At 44.2% G+C, this 19,909-nt stretch overlaps 1 protein-coding gene across 1 annotated transcript in view; it reads right to left on the reverse strand.

The window, feature by feature from the left end:
- The window catches only part of Cdk6 (cyclin dependent kinase 6), a gene marked incomplete at its 5' end in the record, with an annotated part of 184,009 nt that overhangs the window by 88,510 nt on the left and 75,590 nt on the right, over nucleotides 1-19,909 (reverse strand). Inside the window, 1 exon segment of the mRNA XM_055612916.1 lies at nucleotides 11,095-11,262. Coding sequence (XP_055468891.1) covers nucleotides 11,095-11,262 — 168 coding nt within the window.

The raw sequence follows: 19,909 nt of genomic DNA on the forward strand, positions 1-19,909 counted from the left end.
TAAAAGTGACCTATCTGGAACATTTAACCTTTAAATTAATTCGGCCAATTAAAAAAGGATGTAGGTTAAAAATACCAGTTAAAAAAAATACAAGAGTTTTAAAGTAGGAAATGGCTCAGTGATCTAAGGCACTGGCCATCAAGCCTGAGGACCTGTTTGATCTCTGGAACACACAAACTGTCCTGCTTCCGCCTAAGTGCCATGACACATACCTTTCCCACAATAAAAAAAGTTTAAGAAGTACTATTACTTGCAAATAGTTACAAGTAGAATGTAAAACACACACACAAACACACACACACACACACACACACACACACACACACTAGATTTTGTAAACTGCATCATGTAAACTATTATTTCTAAGCAACTGTCTCCTGCTATTAAGTTTCTAAAGGCAAAATTACTGGGAAATGAAGGCTATGTCTCGGATATTTAAGGAACTAGTACCTTTCTAAAATGCAAATGCTGACTTATTTTTGTTAAATATAACGAATTCTGAAACATTACAAATATTTCTGAAATATTACGCAAGAACTACAATCAAACAATGACACCTAGTACCTTTGGAAACAGAAGTGCAGGGGCTAGAGAGAGGGCTCAGCAGTGAAAAGGACCAGGGGTTTCATTCCTAGCATCTAGCTAACGGTGGCTAACAATTGCCTGTAACTCCAGCTCCAGGGGATCTGACACCTTCTTTTGGCTTTCATAGGCAATGCACACATGTACACAGACATGCAGGCAAAACATTCATACACATAATAAAATAAATACACCTAAAAACATAAAATAAAGCCAGAGATACATAAGTCACTAAGGAAAGCAGAGCGGCAGAGAACAAAGTGGGCGGTTCTGTGAGTGCAGCGACAAGGCATATAAATTCAGTACTTCAATTTTACAAGACATAACCACGGAGAACTTGTAGGAAGACAGCAACACACGTAAAGAAAAAGTAGATGAGATCACACATTTCCTGAGGGCACCCTGAAGAGGATGGGCAGTTCCTGAGGGCACCCCTGAAGAGGCTTTCCTTACTTCAAGAGGACTGTTTATTCAATACTGTCAGCACCTCAGACGCTGTGCCACATCCTGATTCTCTCCTTGTCAGTAAAAAAAATGACAGCGGCCAATTCAGTCAGGAATGAGAGCAATGTGCAAGCTGTATTAGACTTAACATTTTTAGTGATTCTGGAATGGCTGATTCTGGAATCTCCTATCATCACATCTTTGTACATGTAGCCATGGAGAAGGAAGGAGGAAGAGGAGGGAGGAAGAGGGAAAAGAGGAGGAGTGGGAGGAGGGAAAAGGAGGGAGAAAAGGAAGACGGGAAGGGGGAGGAGGGAAAAGGAAGAGGAAGAGGGAGGAGAAGAAAAAGGAACGGGGAGGAGGGGGAGGATGCAGAAGGAGGAAAAAGGAATGGGGAGGAGGAGGGGGAGGAGGGAGAATAAAGAGAAGGGAGGAAGAGAAGAAGAAGAAGAAGAAGAAGAAGGAGGAGGAGTAGTTAGATACTAAGTAAAATTACTTTATGTAATTTATAATCATGAGAACTAAGAAAATGTATTTCAATTTATTTAGTTATATTTTAATTTTATTTTTTTTTCTTTCATGTGTATAGGTGTTTTGCCTGCACGTATATCACTGCCAGTAGAGAGAAGAAGAGGGCATAAATTCTCTGGAACCAGAGTTACAGAAAGATGTGGGTGCTGGGAATAGAACCCCGATCCTCTAGAAGAGCAGCCAGTGTTTTTAAAACTGCTAAGCTATTTGCCCAGCCACTAAATTTTAGGTATTTTAAGCCCAGTGGTAAGATACTTATCTTAAAGTTATGCAGGGTTCTTTTTTTTGTGTGTATATAATTCTAAAAGTTTATGCTTACATTAGAACACAAGATAAGATTTGGTTTCTACTCTAACTCTGTTAAAATGTCTCCCAGCTTAAAATAATACTGATTAATTTTCCATTTAGTGATAGAAGGCATTATGATTGGAAGTAGTTCACTGAAATCTAAGCATGGTCTGGGACAATCCAACCAGCCATGCTTTCTGAGTAGTTTTCGGTAACAGTTTGACTATAAACACTAGATTTTAGCAACAAGAGTAACACAACACACTGGGTTTCCTATGCTGCGGGTAAGATGCACAGGGGTGCCTTTCAGGGGAGCCAAGGGCTTAGGAGAAGGTCTTTCCAAACCTCAGCCTCCTCCATCTGTTCTACACACAGACCTCTTGTTTCATCACCGGCATTCTACAAACGCTCACTGAGCAACTACTGTGGGCTTGTGTGCGTGCGTACGTTGAGTGCTGAAATGTATTTCACAATGTTAACGAAATGGGTGACAAAAGCCAAGTCGATGGGAATAACAGCATGAGAGCTGTTGCATGACAGGAAAATCAAAGGCACATCAGAGAAGGCCACACCAGGCAGTCCCGGGAGTCAGGTAGACTTCAGACAGGTGAGGAGGCGAGGCTTGAGTAGTTTAATATGAGGACAGGGAGACAATCTGAGTGAGCTGGGAAGTATGTCTAATGGCTCTGGGACACAAATCTCCCAATGCTGGGATGGGCAGGGGTCACAGGACATGTGGACATGTTTGGGCAGAACTCAGGGGTCACGGACTTGTGGGCACAGGGAAGCCACTGGCAGGTTGAACTTGCAGTTTTCCCACAGTGGTCCATACTGCATGACTGCTCCCACGGTTTGCTTCTGTAGGACAGTCCCTTCTTTCCAGGAAAAAGAAAACCTGCTTTTCTGCGCAACTGAGGTTCCACCCACTCTTCAGAAGCAGGGGTGGGGTGGGGGATTGGTTATAGCCAGGAGGATCAGCCTAGAGGTCCACTTCATATTCTTGATGGTAACTTTTTCTTTGCTTTACAAAGGTTCCAGTTGTATCCTGACCCCACACCCTGATCTCTTTTCTAAACTAGTAAAAGCTAGTTTTCTGGAACTAGATTACAGACAGACTTTGGCCCATTTAACAAGGTCAGACTGTTTATTCTTGACAAGATTCTTTCCCACTGCAAAAAGGTACTTTTAAATACCACATTCCCAACCCAGTGCCAGGAAGCCACTGAAGCATATTTTCCCACAAGAACGGATACCATGTGCGGTCCCTACCTCACTGAAATCACCCAGCCTTCACGAGGTGTAGACAGCATTGAATGCCACCATGAACTCTACCAACTGAAGTATATCCACTGGATACTCGCAAAACACATTTCAGAGCTCAGGTAACCTTTACGATGGAATTAATCAAAACACATCCACACACAGCGAAGCAGGGGTAACCTTTACAATATAATTAATCAAAGCAGAAGTGGGAAAGAAGAAAAGGAAGGGGTTTTAGAAATTAAAAAAAATCAAATGTTAGAAGAAGATAAATCTGGAGTTTTTATGTTGGTATCCAAACCTAGAAGTCATAAAGCTTCTTAGTCCTTATTTTGGGGTTTTTATGGTTGAGCTGTTAAATTTACAGCCCCATTTTTAGACTCCGCCAAGCCTTCAGAATAAACACATGAGCAGCACTAAAGTAAATTCTCCTACGCTTTCTCCTTCTCTCATTTGGATGGTTCCCCGAGACGAGAAGGTAGATTATTCGTCCAGAGCCAACTGTCAAGTTTAACCTTCATATTTATGAGGGATTTAAAAACCATCAGCCCTCTTGCAGATGCCAGGCCCACTAGTACCACTCAACTTTGCATTTCAATCCCTAAAGCAAAGGAGAGCTGAAATCAGGGGTAATAAAAGGGTGGCTTGAACCACCAAAGATACCACTGAGAAACAGACTTGAGAAAACAGAAGTCGGGTCAAAATTGAGCTGAAAATCCAGCATGACTGTATAATTATTTAGAAAACTGACCTTAACTTTTGGAGATACCTGTACAGGTAGAGATTATCTGTAATTTTCTCAAGCACCCACATGGACCAAGTCAAATTTTCCTTGAGATATTACGGTTTCTCTGAAGACCCTAAGCAACCTTAATCATTAAATAAAGATACATCGTACAGAAGGCACAAGTGCACAAGTTAGGCTGGTGGGAGGAGGTTTGTGATCTTGATTAAGGAAGGACAAAAATCTGAAGGTTTATGGGTACCCAGACACACATCTGAAATAGAAACATGATGATGCCAGGCCTCGAGAGGCTCAAGTTATTATCAGAAGTGACACAGCAGACTGAGAGGATCAGATGGAATCGTGTCCAGGTGCCCACAGTTGATGCAGCGGCACAGGCTGTGCAGCGGGAGGAGCTGGAAATGTACCCACCCATTGATTTGGGAAAACAGGAAGCTGGGAAACAAGTTCAAAGAGCAACGCAACATTTCATGGTATTTGGTAACTAGTGATAATATCGATGTGTATGGCTAGTGACGAAAAGAAAGAAAAGTAGGTTGGGGCTGGCCTGTAAACAAACATTCAAACCAGCCACAGAACTGGGAATTCATTATTTAGGTACTGGAGAATCATTGGCCCTCCTGCACTCATTCTCCCCATGTAAAACTTGAACTGAAGGAATAAAAACAGTTATGGCAAATGTTGCAAGTTTTCAGTAACTTATCTTGACTCGCACTATGAGATTATTAAAGCTCAGACAAAATGAAGATATGGCTACCTCCCCCGGCTTTACACCGAAGTTTGTAGACAGCTACAAACAAGAAGTTCACACATCCAAAGAATTAAAGACATGAAAAAACCTACTTATGGAAACATTGTTTTCCATTCAGTTCCAAGGACAGTGCCTCAGAGTCTGGGTTTTGGAAGAACACCTTCCGGCCAGGCAGGCTCAGGAGAGGAAGCTGTCCTGTCTTATTACGTAAGTTTCAGATAATTTCCTGACACAGAACAGAAAGTGTATCCCCATAGGTGAGAGAGGAATATTCTGTCATCTTCTGGAGTCCCGGAGGACCACTGCATGCAAGGCTTTAGCCTCTTCAACTTCAGCATGTGCGCTGTCTTTACACCTGAGTCTGATCTCAGGCTTCCTCGATGTGACACCCCATGGAATGTTTGGGACAAGATAGAAAAAGCCAGGAGACTGTCTGCATTGTCTTCCTCTGTGGCTTGGTACAGCTGCACTCCCCCCAGGGGGAGGTGATCAAAGAGCCAGCCACTGAGTTCATGTCAGACACAGCCCCTGCTCCCATTACTACGAAACCCGCTTGGAGACTGAGCTGCCAAGGGCTACATCTGAGCAGGGGTTCTAGCTTATCTCCATGCTTATCTTATACTTCATGGTTGGAGTGTCATTCTCAGAAAATACCCCTGGGCCCAGATTTTTTGGTTCTGTTGCTCTCCTTGTGGCACTCCTGTCCCCTCCAGGTCTTTCTATCACACCCTTCTTTCATAAGATTCCCTGTGGGAGGAGAGAAGGGAGGGTGGTTGGGATTGGGAGGGGAAGAGGAAGAGGGCTACAGCTGGGATACAAAGTGAATAAATTGTAATAAATAAATAAATAAATATTTAAAAAAAAGAGGAAAAAAAAAGCCAGGAGACGACCAGACTGTGCACACCATACCTGGATAGGACACGCTGGCCAAACGTATGCAGAACACGTGACAGACATGCAGGGGTTTCTCTGAGTAAAACATCCTCCAGGCAGGAGCATTGCAGCTCAGAACTAATTCATGACAGTCAATGCTTGGGAAGGAGCTGGCCTTAGGTGAGGGAAAGGGAATGAACGCCTATCTTTTACAGATGAGGAGAACGGCCATTTGATTCACCTGGCAAGCAGTGCCGTTGTGACACGCACACCTACCTGCACGGTTTTCTGCACAGTGCAGAATTCATTCTCTTTCTACACGGGAGAGGCTCACACCGTGGTCATCGGTGTCTGCCGTGACTCGTCAGCTGGCCACTCAGCCACCTGAGAAGGAGCACCAGGAAACCTGGATGCAGTTTCCTGTTTGTTTTGGCTCTCGTGTTTTCCACGTATGCAGCCCTGGGAATCCTGGAGAAAACGTGTCCTGCTGCCAGCCCAGCACTGGCCCCATTGTGTCCCACTTCCCTCACTGTGAAAGTGAAAATGAAACTGGCACAAACAGCCCATTGTTAAGTATGAAATATGCACTGGCAACTGGAAGTTTGAACAAAACAGTCCTAGTTGTGTCATGGCAAGACGCTGAGGCGGGAGGGCGTTCCGGGAGCCTTTCCTGCTTCAGGGGCGTGTCCTCAACTTTCTCTAAGGTGCTGAAGCGACAGGGCCTTGGGGTTTTTCCATGACACATGGAACGCTCTTGGCTTGATTCATTCAGTATGCACTGGCAGCCTCTGGAGGCTTCTGTGGGAGCAACTCAGCTGCCGACGCTGGGGCACAAACCCTGCCAGGTCTCCACAGTAAACACAACATGCACGGAGAGGCAACATGAAGAAAGGATTTATTTTCTCATGTAGAAGACGACTTGGTTCTTCAAGCTCTGGTCCTACCTCACTTTGTCACTTGGGCGTGCCAACTGGGAGTCACACAAGGAGCTTATTCCAAGCACATACAGAGAAGACAAGAGCGGATTACTTGATGCACACACATCCAGTGGACCTGAACCCAGACAAGTTCTGGAAGGAGGACGCTGGGACTCACGTGAACATCCCACATCCTGGCACAGGTGAACAGTGTTGGCTTCTCCGTCTCCAGCCTTGGTAGATCCATGAGTCATATGGTTTCACAGAACAGTAACTTGTCCCTTCATCATGTTTTCCTCTGTTTCTAAAGAGACATCTCTTTGTGTGACTGTTGTATTCAGATCTGTCTCCCAATTCTGCTTGTAAGCTGAGAGCAAAGACCTTGTCAGGGTCATCTCTGAGGTTCACGGAGAGAACCTGGCACATACGAGGTGACTGGTAATTGATTGTTGACTGAAAGCCAGAACCCCATTTCCTTTCCTTTCCTAAGCATATCAAAGTCTCTGTCTGAAATTGAATAGTTTCTTCAGTGTTTACCAAGTGCTAACAAAACTGAGATAGGGAAACACACACACACACACACACACACACACACACACACACACACACCCCTATTACACTGGCCCAAGGCAATGCAAACCGTTCACCTTGTGTCGGACTTTCAGAATCTTTTAAGGGCCATCACAAATCCCCAAGTGATTGGATTTTTTTATACTTTTTATGTCTCTCTAACAGCAGCCTTACTAGGTTTGCTATTGTCTTTGGCGATTTCTACATGTGAAAAATGTTTTGAGTACACATTCATCTTTTAATACCAAAGATTTGGATGGACACAAAGAAGGAGCGCTGAAGAAAGATCACATGTGAAAACACTGTCAGGTCTTTACAAAGACCTAAGAGTACAAGTTACTGTTAACAATAAGGTCACACGTGACTACACGTACCAACATAGACAGGTAAATAAAATAATAAAAGCTGTCTGGTATTGTCCAGTTCCTTTATTTGGAAGGTGTTACTGACCCTAGAAGAATACAAAACCTCTTCTAAAGCTTACTAATATCAGAACACAATGGGTTAGAAATAATGTCTTGAAATAAGCAGAGGTACAATATTCCTGTATCTCCCTCAGCTGTCTATCCAGGACAGAAAGTCTGACTCACCCAGGTGATTAATTCAGGAAAGAGGATTACTGTAAATGTAAGACTTTAACTACCTGTGAACCCGAGTTCAAACCACCTTTCGGTCCTCACGTGAGACCCAACTATGGCTGGTAACTTTCACTACTTTGCTCAGAGATTCTAGCCAATGACTCTGTCAACACCCTCATACAAAATGAACCCAGGCATTTCAAGGTATATGCCTGACTGAGTCCTTCGGTTTAGAACCACTGGGTAGCTATGTGGAATAGTAAAACCATTTAATGTATAAGCAATTCTTTCCTGATTTTTTCTCATGACTCAAACGCATGTGTCTGCATGTTGGCATTTACTAACTTACTAAGACGTAGTTCCTAAATACCTATGAGAACATCCAGGTGAACAAGACTAAGTAAGTGTCTCTCTTTTAATGACTCACCGCTTTATACATAAAAGCCCTAACAAGACAGAAAATATTATGAAAGCTATTTCTCTAGGGCTGGAACAAAGGCTCAGAGGTTAACGGTGACTGCTGTATAATCATGAGGACTGGAGTTTGGACCTTCAGTACCCACATAACAAGCTAGTCATCCCACAAATTAACTCCAGTTCTGAGGGAACGGACTCCCTCTTCTGGCCTCCTCTTGCACACAGGCTCATGCACCCCACACAAGTTCACATACATTTACACATACACAAAATCAATCGATCGTTTTTTTTTTTTTTTTTTTTAAAGGACGTTACGCTAGGAACCGTAAGGGGAGAAGACTCAGTTCCCAAAGGTGGTTTGCAGGAAAGGGTGGGTGAAACAAGCCCTGAAAATAAGCAACATACTCACAATTTCCACACAGTTAAGATGGTGGCCTCGGTCAGTTAACTTTGCAAATTTTTTGCCATCCTGCAAATTAAGTGGCTTTCCATTTCCTTGTGTGACATAACCTACTGTAAAATGGGTATTTCTAGGCAGTGGAGTGCAGCCTATTGAAAGAAAACTAAAAATAACATAGCAGTTCAGTATGTTAAAATTGAATGCATTCATTCACAGTGAGTCTGTTTTTATTATGTGTATAAAAATCAAAGCATCATTTTATTATGTGAATTCTTTTTTCCTGGGAGCAGGAAAAAAATAGTAAAACTGGGAAAATTTTTAAATGCAGTACCTTAAAGAGAACATACCTCTCAACACTGCCATTAAACTCTAAATATGATTTTTGAAATGAAGTCTTTCCCAGCTGCTAACATCTCTTGTTGTGTCACTATAGTAAATATAAATTAGCCAATACAAACTAGGTACCAAATAATCATAGCAGCATGTTTGTCGTTGCCCTTTTCTTGGGATATGAAATAATTAGCCTGCATCTTCCTGTTTAAACATACCAACTCTTAGCAAGAATGGGATGCCATCTGGAGAGGACAGGAACCCTAAAAGGAGACCAACAGAACCAGAAAATTTGAACACAGGGGTCTTCCTAGAGATTCATACTCCAACCAAGTACCAGGCATGGAGATAACCTAGAAACACTGCTCTGATGTAGCCCATGGCAGTTTAGTGTCCAAATGGGTTTCATAGTAATGGGAAGAGGGACTGCCTCTGACATAATCTGATTGGCCTGCTCTTTGATCACCTCCCCCTGAGGGGGGAGCAGCCTTACCAGGCCACAAAAGATGACAATGCAGCCACTCCTGATGTGATCTGATAGACTAAGATCAGAAGGAAGGAGAGGAGGACCTCCCTTATCAGTGGATTTGGGGAGGGGCATTCGTGAAGAAGAGGGAGGGAGGGTGGGACCGGGAAGGGAGGAGGGAGGAGCTTATGGGGGGATACAAAGTGAATAAAATGTAATTAATAAAAAAAAAGAACGGGATGCTAGCTGATGTTACTCATAAGTTGAGTAACATCTTCAAATTTAACAAGGAAAAAAAATAAAACAAAACCCAGCTGGGTTTCCTGTTTTTATTTATAGTTGTTATGGCTAATTTAGGGAAATTAAGACAAAAGTATCCTGCTGACTCAGCTCATCCTTCCCCAATTAATGTGCCCAGGGACTAGTCCAGTCATCTGCCCCCTAATGATCCCCTCAGTCACAAAGCCTATTCAAGCTTCTCCCTAGGGACCCCCCAAAACCAACACAGTAAGTTCCTGGGGAAGTGCACACAGCCTACCTCACCCTTCCCACTGGGGAAGCACACAGATTCAGCCCTTTCTGGTGCTGTCATGTTAAAATCTGAGGGCTTGCCTCACTCCACCCAAAGCTGAGGCCTGTCCTTTAAATATCCATTTGGGCCTTGTCATCTCTAAGGCACTGGCAAAGCGAGCAAAGAGGGAACACACAGGATTTATCTTTCAAGAACACAATGTAGTTCAAATAATGCTCCAGGGAAATCTGGTGCCTTGGGGAAGCAGCCCATGTTGGGAATGGAAGGTTTGCAGACTGTGGGATTTGTGCCTGGCTGAGAGAGGAAAAGACAAGGAGGCAGAAGTAAGTTGTGTAAGCTGAATGTTTTTCCTGACCAAGTTGCTTTTCTCCAAAGCTTCCACTCCTGGAGTTCAACTTTGCCACAGACACTGAAGGAACCTGGGGAGGCTGTTTTTGTTGTTTCTCTGTGTAGCCTTCCTGGAGCACATCCATCAGGGACAGAGCACATCCATCATTCTCTCACAACAGTGGCCAACAATGCTTCCTTACATTTCTCAAGAACAGCCCCTGCCCAGGCCAGGTTCTGATTTTGGAACCTCTTTGAGGCAGAAGATGGATTCTTTTGCCCAAGTTTTAATTTAATATGTCTGAGAGCAACATTTCTACAGCTTAATTCTCTGTCTCCATCTCCTGTCCCACTGGCAACACAGAGAAGAAAGATTGTTTCCCTCTAGCTACTTACACAAAGCAAGATTTAAGAAAAGACATCGATACTGACTACCAGGGTGCTTGCCTTAGAATTCTGTAGAATACAGCAAGATGGGTTCTAAAGAGAAACAGGAATTATTTGAATTTAAGGGCTATTACATCCCTGAATCTGAATGGGACAAAGAACAGGAGAGCTTAAGTGCTTTGCCAAGACTGGGCCTCGGGTTCTCTCTACTCCGGCACTGTGAAGCCTTCACCTGGCTGGGCAGTGCTGCTCATTCAGAGGTCATTCAAGTTCACAGTCAATTTCATTTCTCCTGTCCCTGATGGCATCACAGCTCCAGAAGTCTGCTGTATCCCACCTGGGCAGACTCAAGTCACACTGCCGCAGACAGGTGACATCCCACTTGCCCTCTCCACCCTGACCCCTAGCTCATTATCTAGGAACTCTAGAAACACAAGCTATAGCACAACGCATTTAGAAAACTCACTTGTAACTGACTCCCTTCTAGTGGCTAGGATGCCAACAGGCTATTTCTGCAACGGGTTCCCACCGGAAACAAACCCAGCCAGGTGTGTCTGAAACCGTGAGCAAAGCGTCTAATAAAAGAGCACAATGGCATTCTGTGTGCAGAACCAACATTAGGAGCACATGGGGGGTGCAGTTTGTCATTTCAAACAGGAAGACCAAGTTTAACGAAAGGACAGTGGTCTCACTCACCACTGAGGTAAGGGCCATCTGGAAACTATAGATGCGGGCAAGGCCGAAGTCAGCCAGTTTTATTTGTCCACTGCTGGTGACCAGAATGTTCTGTGGTTTCAGATCGCGATGCACTACTCGGTGAGAGTGAAGGAAGTCCAGACCTCGGAGAAGCTGGAACATCATATCCTAAAGGAAAGGCAAACGTACACATGTCAGCAGCTGCTCAAAACGGTGCACGCGCTCCAACAGCCGTCACTGAATCCACAGCAGATGTGTGAAATACGTGACAGTCCCCCGTCTCTCATCCTCCCGCCTTACAGAACACTGTAAAACACTTAAGTACCAATGGGCGTTTATCAGCAAAAGGACGGCTGGAAAAGGGTTTTCTATGGAACAGGAAATGTTCTGGAAGGCTGTATCTCAAATAAGCAGTGGTGGTTAATGCAGGGGAGGGGAAACAGGGGGCCGACTGGGGGGAGTGCATTTTATTTCATACACTTTACTAAGTTATTCAACAGTCAACATACGGCAAACAATTTAATAGTTTCAAAATGGTTATTTCTATAGCGATTATTCCCAGTCACTTTTCTTAATGTTTTCTGTTTACTAACCTATATAGCCTAAACCACAGCACTGAAGTAAATCACCTTGTTTTCATAGGTCAAGAAACTTGATATATTGAAGCAAGTTAGATAATTAGCTCAAGGTCACAATTTAGTCAGGTGTTTTTTTTTTTTTTTTTTGTGGGAATTTCAAAACCAACGTCTTCATTTATTGTAGGGTATAAAAACAAAGCAAAACAAAAACAATTTAAATCTCTTAACACAGAACTTTATTCGTTAAACGAAGAAAGAAATACGGAAAGCAAGGCCATCTGTTTAATCTCTCCGACTCAGTGTTTTCACTGAGGCACGTCTCCAGCCATAGTGATGCAGACAGGCCAACATTTGTCCTGTCATCTCTACCCTGACTTCACTTGTTCGCTTCCCATGATGGACGGTATCCTCTGAGCCGGGAGCCAAGATAAACCTCTTCTCCCTTGAGTAGCTCCCAGTCAGATGTCCCGTCACAGCAACGTAACAATTACTAACCAAGGTAGAAAATCGGTATGGGAAGTGAGACTGTTGCAAGGACAAACCTGGTGCTGTGGTTCACAAGTGGTTCAAAATGGTTTGCAGGAAGAACGTAAAAGCTGCAGGCTAGCCAAGTCCTAGGAGGCTGTAAGCAGAATTTACCACAACATCCCAGTGGGAGTGTGCAAGGCCAGAACGCCAACAGGAATGTGAACACAAGACTGGAATCATGAACTTTCAGACGGAACAAGAATTCCATCAGGAACTGGACTACAGGTCATTGACAAAAATAAACAAATCTGACCAAGTTATTCTGTACCTTGAAGGCTAAGTTCAAACCTTAAGGCAGTGGAACTTCCAGGCTGTGATGTGGTCACTGCTTGCTGCATTTAGTCAGGTTTATAATAGGAGTTCAAAACCAAAACCGGAACAGAATCATGCAAAAAAAAAAAAAAAAATCTACAATTCGAGAGCATAAAGTGCTTTTAGACACTGTGGACAGGGTTGAGAATTTGTGTGAGGAGAAAGCAATTAATTATAGCTGTTAAAGAGATTAATCAGAACCAAGAAAAAAACCCCCCACAAACTTTCCATGTTGACAGTAAGCAAGGTGCCTTGCTGTGATCCCGCGCAGAAGATGTCAGAGTATAAAACTGCAAGCTCATCTGAAAACGTTGCATTTGAAAAGAGAATCCTGACTTAAAAATAAGCCTGAACAAAGAATGCCACCACACAGCTCCCCTATTTCAAAGGGGTGCACGGGGAAACATTTCCCCATTTGCTGTTCAGATGTTTGGAGGTCACTGCGGCCATACTCCTAGAAGCTGGCATCTGGATTGTCCCCCACATGGTGATGTTTCCAGGCAAGCAGAATGCAACAGTTACAGCATAATGCAAGCTCACCCCAAGGGGCTCCAGAAAAAACAAACAAGCAAACAATGTGTAGCAGGCTCGAGGTAAGTAGACCGAAGATCTAAGAAGCCGAGGTGTGGAACTGAAGAAGCTTACATTTCAAGAGAGACTGCAGGATACTGGAGATGCCAGGAATGCGGGCCATTTGATGAGAAAGGCTGACCCTGAGTGAAGCCAGCCCAACAGAGAGCCATGAGTGCCACGGGCAACAGGCCGCATGGGCAGGGCTACTGGTGGTCATGGGAGCTCAGATAATGCCTTCGAAGGCCTGCACATTGGGAGTGGAGCGCAAGGGTGCAGTGTTTGTCTGGCTGGTTTCAGCGCTGCTTTCTTTGGTTGACATTTTCCTTGCTATCCTCCTTTTCTTCCCTTTCAGAACGGGAGTGTCTGCTCCATGATCTTGCATGCTGTAAGAATGTAACTTGTATTCTGATTTTACAGTGGCTCACAGCTAAGAATCGTCCAGAATCTCTCAGGAGACTTTCCATTTTTGAGCAGGGTTTGAGTTGTTATGACTGGGGATTCTTGAAGCTAGACTGAAGTTTGTGTTAATTGTGATGTGGCCACGAGCCTCTGAGGGTCAGGGATCGGGTGCTGCGGTTCGAGTGTTAAATATCTTTATACGTTCATGTGTCTGAGCATGAGGTTTGCCACTGATAGCCCACATTTGCTGCAGCTGTGGAGCCTTTGGGAGAGAGGCCTTGCTGGCTGGTCTAGACCAGGAGAAAATGCCTTGAGAGTGTAACTGGCCCCACTTCCTGCTTGAGGTCTCTTTCTTCTTGTCTGTCACCATTATGTTCTTGGCTGTCTCACACTCCAGCTGCCACAGCTGTGACCTGCTGCCATCACTGTGCCTTCCTCACCATGACAGGTTATTCTAAACCATGAGCCTGAACTAACCTCCCTCCAGTCTGAGTTGATTCTGTTCAGTATTTGATTAGGGCATCAGAAAAATACCCAATACAATCACTAAGCCAGTTTACTGGCTTGGAGTTAATTTCCTAGAGTTTAGAATTCTGTCTTGTTAAAATCAAATCCCTACTTCTCTCTTTCTGTCACACGGAGAAAACAGCATTTGATTTCCCTAATAACAGGCTGAAATCAACATACACGGTAAGCAACAAGAGTCTCAGGCACACGGTAAGCCTCCAGCAGATGGAAATTGTTAGGAGAATAGCTGTATTGTCTCCTGTGTCCCGGGAGAGCCAGACTTACAACAACTGAAGGACTAGGCAGCCAACACTGTAAGGTGGGTGTGAACAAGGTGCGAACAGAGACATGCAATGACACAGGAGTGTGGACCTGATTCCTGAGGTCCCCTGCTGGGCATCCTGAGCTGGCAGGAGCTACCTTCTGTGCTTCCAAATGTGAGTATCTTGGAGGGGACCCGCTCTGGTGAGCGGTGGCCCGGCAATCCTTGGGGACCAATACCAGTCAGACAACCCTCGGAATGTAAACAGCAGTGTGAAAATGGAGCACAGGGAGGGTGCCAAGCTGAGTTGCTGAGGCAAATGCATCTTTCTTAGGAGCCCATGCATAGAGCCTGTAAGTGCTGGATTAAAAAAAAAAAAAAAAGCATAACTAACTTCAAGTAACGTCATGCTGGCTTCCTGTACACTAAGCATCATCATCCTTGGTTCACGTTGCACTGGTCAAACAACTTACGCAGAAAACTCACAATATAAAATTTAAACACGTAAACAGATTTATTAATTAATAAAGGCCATGTGAGCTTCACACACACAAACACACACTCAATTACTGGGAACATTTTCTAAGTTACAATGTAATTTTCAGTGGCTATGCAGTCTTCCTTCCTGAGGCAATGTCACAGTTACTGTCTGCTTTTATGTGGTGTCCTTCTGGCACCTACAGTGGGGACCAAGCTATGTGTCTCCAACAGTGGCTCTTAACCTGTAGGCTGCAATCCCTTTGGGGGTTGAATGACTCTTTCACAGGGGTTGCCTAAGACCATAGAAGACACATTACAATTCACAACAGTAGCAAAATTACAGTTATGAGGTAGCAATGAAAATAATTTTATGGCTGGGGGTCACCACAACATGAGAAACTGTATTAAAAGGTCGCAGCACAGGGAAGGGTGAGACGCTGACTCAAAGGCTGACTTACTAAAATCACACCCAAGCATGGACTAAATAGTGTGCATCCACATAACCTCTCTCATATTCGGTCTACCTGGAGATGATTGTTCTGTGAAAGAATTTATGACTCCCAGCTGGGCATGGTGGCACACACCTTTAACCCCAGCACTCTGGAGGCAGAGGCAGGTGGATCTGTACGTTTGAGGTCAGGCTGGTCTACAGAGTGAGTTTCAGTACAGCCAGGACTACACAGAGAAACCTTGTCTGGGGGCGAGGGTGGATGGAAGACGCTCCAAACTCGGGCACCAAATTAAGACATGGTTCCAACTCCACTGAGCAAACTCCAGTATCACTTAAGTGACAATCTGCTTCAGCCACAAGAAGTGTTTTTCACAAAGAATTCAAAGGATTGTCTATAAGCTCATTTATGTCACTTTCCAATGTTATTTTCCACAATCGCCTCAAGATTTTAATATAAATTAATCTGTCCTGTAGAAGTCTCAAATACCTCACAGTAGTCCAACTGAGGCAGCACAATGAAGCCCGAGGTCAACGAACCTAGAGGCACTCCCACAGTAAACATACCTTTAGCAGCTCTCCCTAACACTCATCAGGCAGAGTTCTGGTACAAACCTCCTGACCATCTAATTATTCCTGTGATGAGCTGTGATGTGGGGGTCCTACTCTCTCTTTCTAAACCATGTGACAGAAGTTTCCACAGGACATTAGGGCGAAGAGAGTCTGGCTCTGGGCAACAGTGACTTTGAGGGAGGGCAGCCCTTGGCCACTCTCTCAAGGACTCAAGACCTCGGTCTGAATCCTGTGAATCTCTACTTCTTGCTAACGATTCCTTTAAGAGCTCTAGAGCTTGAATCTGCTTACTCCTTTAAGTAAAAAGTAAGCCCACTAAAACCTCCCTGCAACTTTTAACGAGAAAAAGCTTCATGACAGGGCCCTGCCTTTCCAACTACAGACAGCATAGGTTAATTTCCTAATGCTACGGCAACAGCCAACGTACATCACCAGACAAGCCTCAGAAACGGCAGCTTTGAAATGATAACTCCGGATGTATAATATACACACATATTGTTTGTATTTATCATTGAGTTATCTGTTCATGTTCTCAAAGTTTATTCCTAAAAAATGTACAAACGTTTACTCATTCAAAAATTAAAAATAAGACACACACAACGTAGACAGTGCTACTTACTCTTCTCAAGCCATGGGCTTTGCAAAGGTGACATTGCAGTTTCGTCAGAGCTGGCTGCCTTGGCACCCCCATGAAATCTGATGGCTCCAGATAAGGAGCCTGAGGTCAGTCTGGGTTACACAGCAAGACACTGGCCCCTCCAAACAGGCCCCACCCCGACACCTGCATAATACCTTGTTTCCAGAGTGTCTGGAGTCTGCAGTTTTTAAAATGTCAGGTGTAAGGCAGCGTTCTTTTTCCTTGCCAACCTGGTAGCGGCAGACTAAACTGATACGGGTATTACAGCTACAGGACCTACCTGTGGTAAAGGCTACCTGAGCCCACAGGTAAGTGATGAGGCTTCGGACAGAGGGAAAGCAGAAGACTCAGAGCAATAATGAGGGCCGGGAGTCCCAGAATCAAGCTTCCTTGTTACTAATACGAATGCATGCATTTTTCATTGTATACAGGCCACCTCTGGCTTAGTGTCTTGGATCATTCTACCTTCATGTTCAGGACTAAGCCATTCACATCACTGGGGAGCCAATCTGCAGAACTTGAAATTCTACTCAAGAACAGCCCTACTCTCCTCTCCTCTCAGCCCTGGCAACTACCTTTCCTCTGATTTTACTCTGGAAATCTCATTTGAAGATCCACACCGTATCATTTTGGGAATGGCTCGTTTACTTAGACTGTCTATGATGTGGTATGAACCAGCACTTCTTTTCAGACGCTGTATTGCATATGAATACATTATTTCCCATCCGTTCATTCATTCTCTTTCCCTGTTCTCCTTCTTAATTCCTTCTTCTGAGACTCTCCCCCTTACTTCACGCTTCCCTCCTCACTGAGGTAATGTCTAACAGAAGTTAGTATCCATGGGAAGGTGCATGGCCGCCGGCCTTCTGCGGTGGGCTCGGTGGAGGACAGACAGCTGTTTCCATCCACGAGCAACTCATCCAGGGATGGACAGGCCTGTGCCGGTGAGCTGAGCTGTCTCCTTCAGTTCTAAGGAAACACAGCAGAGGGGCCTCATCTTACTCCCACCAGCCCCACCCACGAAAAGAAGATGCACAGGACTCAGGGCTGAAAGCTGTGGTTATGAATTTGTACCTACTGGTCATATAAAATAAGGCAGGTTCCTGTGTCTTTGTCTTTGTTTCCACGGCTACAAAATGGAAATAACCTCAAAAAGGGAGATTTAAATAGGTTCCAAATTACATATTTATGTTACATATAACCCATTAAGTAGATTACATACTGAAGTATTTAATATATTAAAAACTACACACAATGACCAGCTATCATCTATTTAAGACAATTATGAAGCCCCTACAAGGTATAAGACATTGCATTAGGCAATGTTACAAAGAAGCACCCTGAGACAAAGGCCAAGGAACATTAACAAGGGTAGAAGAAGTGAGCTTGAACCCTACACACTTCAACATGGTTTGTGGGAAGGACCACAGAGTGCACTCGAGCTCTTGTAAGCACTGAGCCTGAAGGAGCAGCCGAGCCAACTGGAGCAGTGGGCTAGGGTGGAGTCAGGTGTGGAGAAGTATCTGCCATCAAAAGAACACTAGCAGAGAGAGAGGCTTAGAAAAAGCATGGCATTTAGGATTTAGGGGACCAGCAGCAGCCTCACCAGATAGGATCCTGAAGAAGTCACACAGCTGTGGTACAGAGAGCTTTATTGCTGGGCCTTTATGGTACCTTATCTTACAGCTAGTGTGGGTAAGGAATACAAAAGACTGTGTTGTTATTATTGATAGGTTAGCATATAGGACGAATGGAAGGTGAAAAAAGAGGCTGTTCATCCACTTTACATATACAAATATTAAGGGCACAAACTAGAATACTAAAAGGAGAATAACAAGAAACAGCAATCATGGTAACAAACGTGGTTATTCCCTTTCATGGGTCAGTTATACTGTGATGTCTTTTAGGAGCTTGGTAACATCTCATTCTGCAACATCTCAGTTTCCTCATTTTAAAGTTTTCTCATTTCTTGGAGAATGGTTGTGAAGAACCTCTCACAGCACGAGGAACGGGTTCAAAGGCGGTGTCACTGAATCACAGTCACCACTGGCAAAGGCATGTGGCAACAATGGACACACATTCGCCTCCCATTGTCCCAAACACGTGCTATTAAGATCAACAAACACAACCGTGGCCCAAACTAAAGAACAGAGTCCTTAAATATTTAGCATTTTAATTGAATCACGTGTCATTTGGCTGTACTTAATTTGAAACTCCGGAGATTGCTAGCTTTAGGTCTGGAAGAATCTTCAACTTTATGTAATTATTCAGTGGGCAGAGCATCTGCTTCTTTTCCTAAGTAACCCAGCTTTTTAAGGCATATGTCATTTTTTTCTTTGGGGCCCTCTAATGATTGAGGATTCCTTCAACTTGTTTTTTTTTTGAGTGCTTTTACAGGTCAGTACCACTATAACTCAAGAACGTAATGTAAATTTTACTTAGCGGTCACACATACACGCTAGTAGAGAGAGATTTTGGTGAGCTTTCTTATGTAACTAACTCTGGTTGCTTTCTCAGCCTAACAAATAAGAACTAGAGCTGTGACTAACGAATATGAACTAGAATTGTGACATCATTTCCTTATGTGAACATTCAGTGCAGAGGGATGAGAGATGATTCTGAAAAGAACACTTCAGATTCATTTGGTCAAAAAAACCGCCTTTACAAGGGTTTTTTTTTAAATTTTTTTTTATTATGGGTTATAAAAGACTGCTTACCACAATGTACCTCTTCACTTGAAAAAGAAAAGGCCTTGCAGTGTTGAGAGGCTGAGAACCGCACAGGGAGCAAATGTGTGCCTTCTTCCCATGAACACGTCTGCAGACATTATCTGCTTTGGGGCAGAGCTGCCTGCACAGCGGCTTATGGGGATTTGGGGTCTTCATTCTGTGTTGCCGCAGGTCTGAAGACTCTCAGGAGGGAGGAGCACCAGGCTCTCTTCACCAGAAACCTCTTGAATCTACAGGGAGAGGCTGCAGGCGGTCACATGGAGCCAGGAAAAGCACAGTGGCCAGCAGTGGAGGGACTCTGAGGGCCCGATGGAAGCGAAGAACCCATCACCAAGCCCACTCTGAGCCAGCGCAAACAATCCGTGACAGCGTGACAAGGATCCAGCAGCCTAACATGAAAACTGGCTTAAAGACTGTCAGAGTCCAGGGAAACGAGTGTCAGGAGTGCAGGTATGCCGACCCTATGGATGCTGGCAAAGGTCGCTCCCCAAAACGAGGTCTGAACCTCCTGAACGGCTGTTTTCTTTAACACACCTGTCTTGTTTTAACCTCCCTAAAGTTTCAACCACTTAAAGTTCCCAGCCTGTGTCTGTGCGTCTGCTTGCCTGGGTACCACAAACTGTTTTCCATTTCTTCCTACATGAGTGACGAACCACCTGCCCCCCCCCCACGCCCCAATTCCTACAATTAAAACAGAGACGAAAGACCTACAGGAAAACTCTTGGTTGCACCAGAGCGCTTAGCACTGCCTTTGCTGTGTCTGTGGAAAGCTTCCCTTTCTCTTGTCCA

This window comes from Psammomys obesus, unplaced genomic scaffold (assembly GCF_907164565.1).
Source record: "Psammomys obesus unplaced genomic scaffold, mPsaObe1.curated_primary_1811, whole genome shotgun sequence".
Lineage (NCBI taxonomy): Eukaryota > Metazoa > Chordata > Mammalia > Rodentia > Muridae > Psammomys > Psammomys obesus.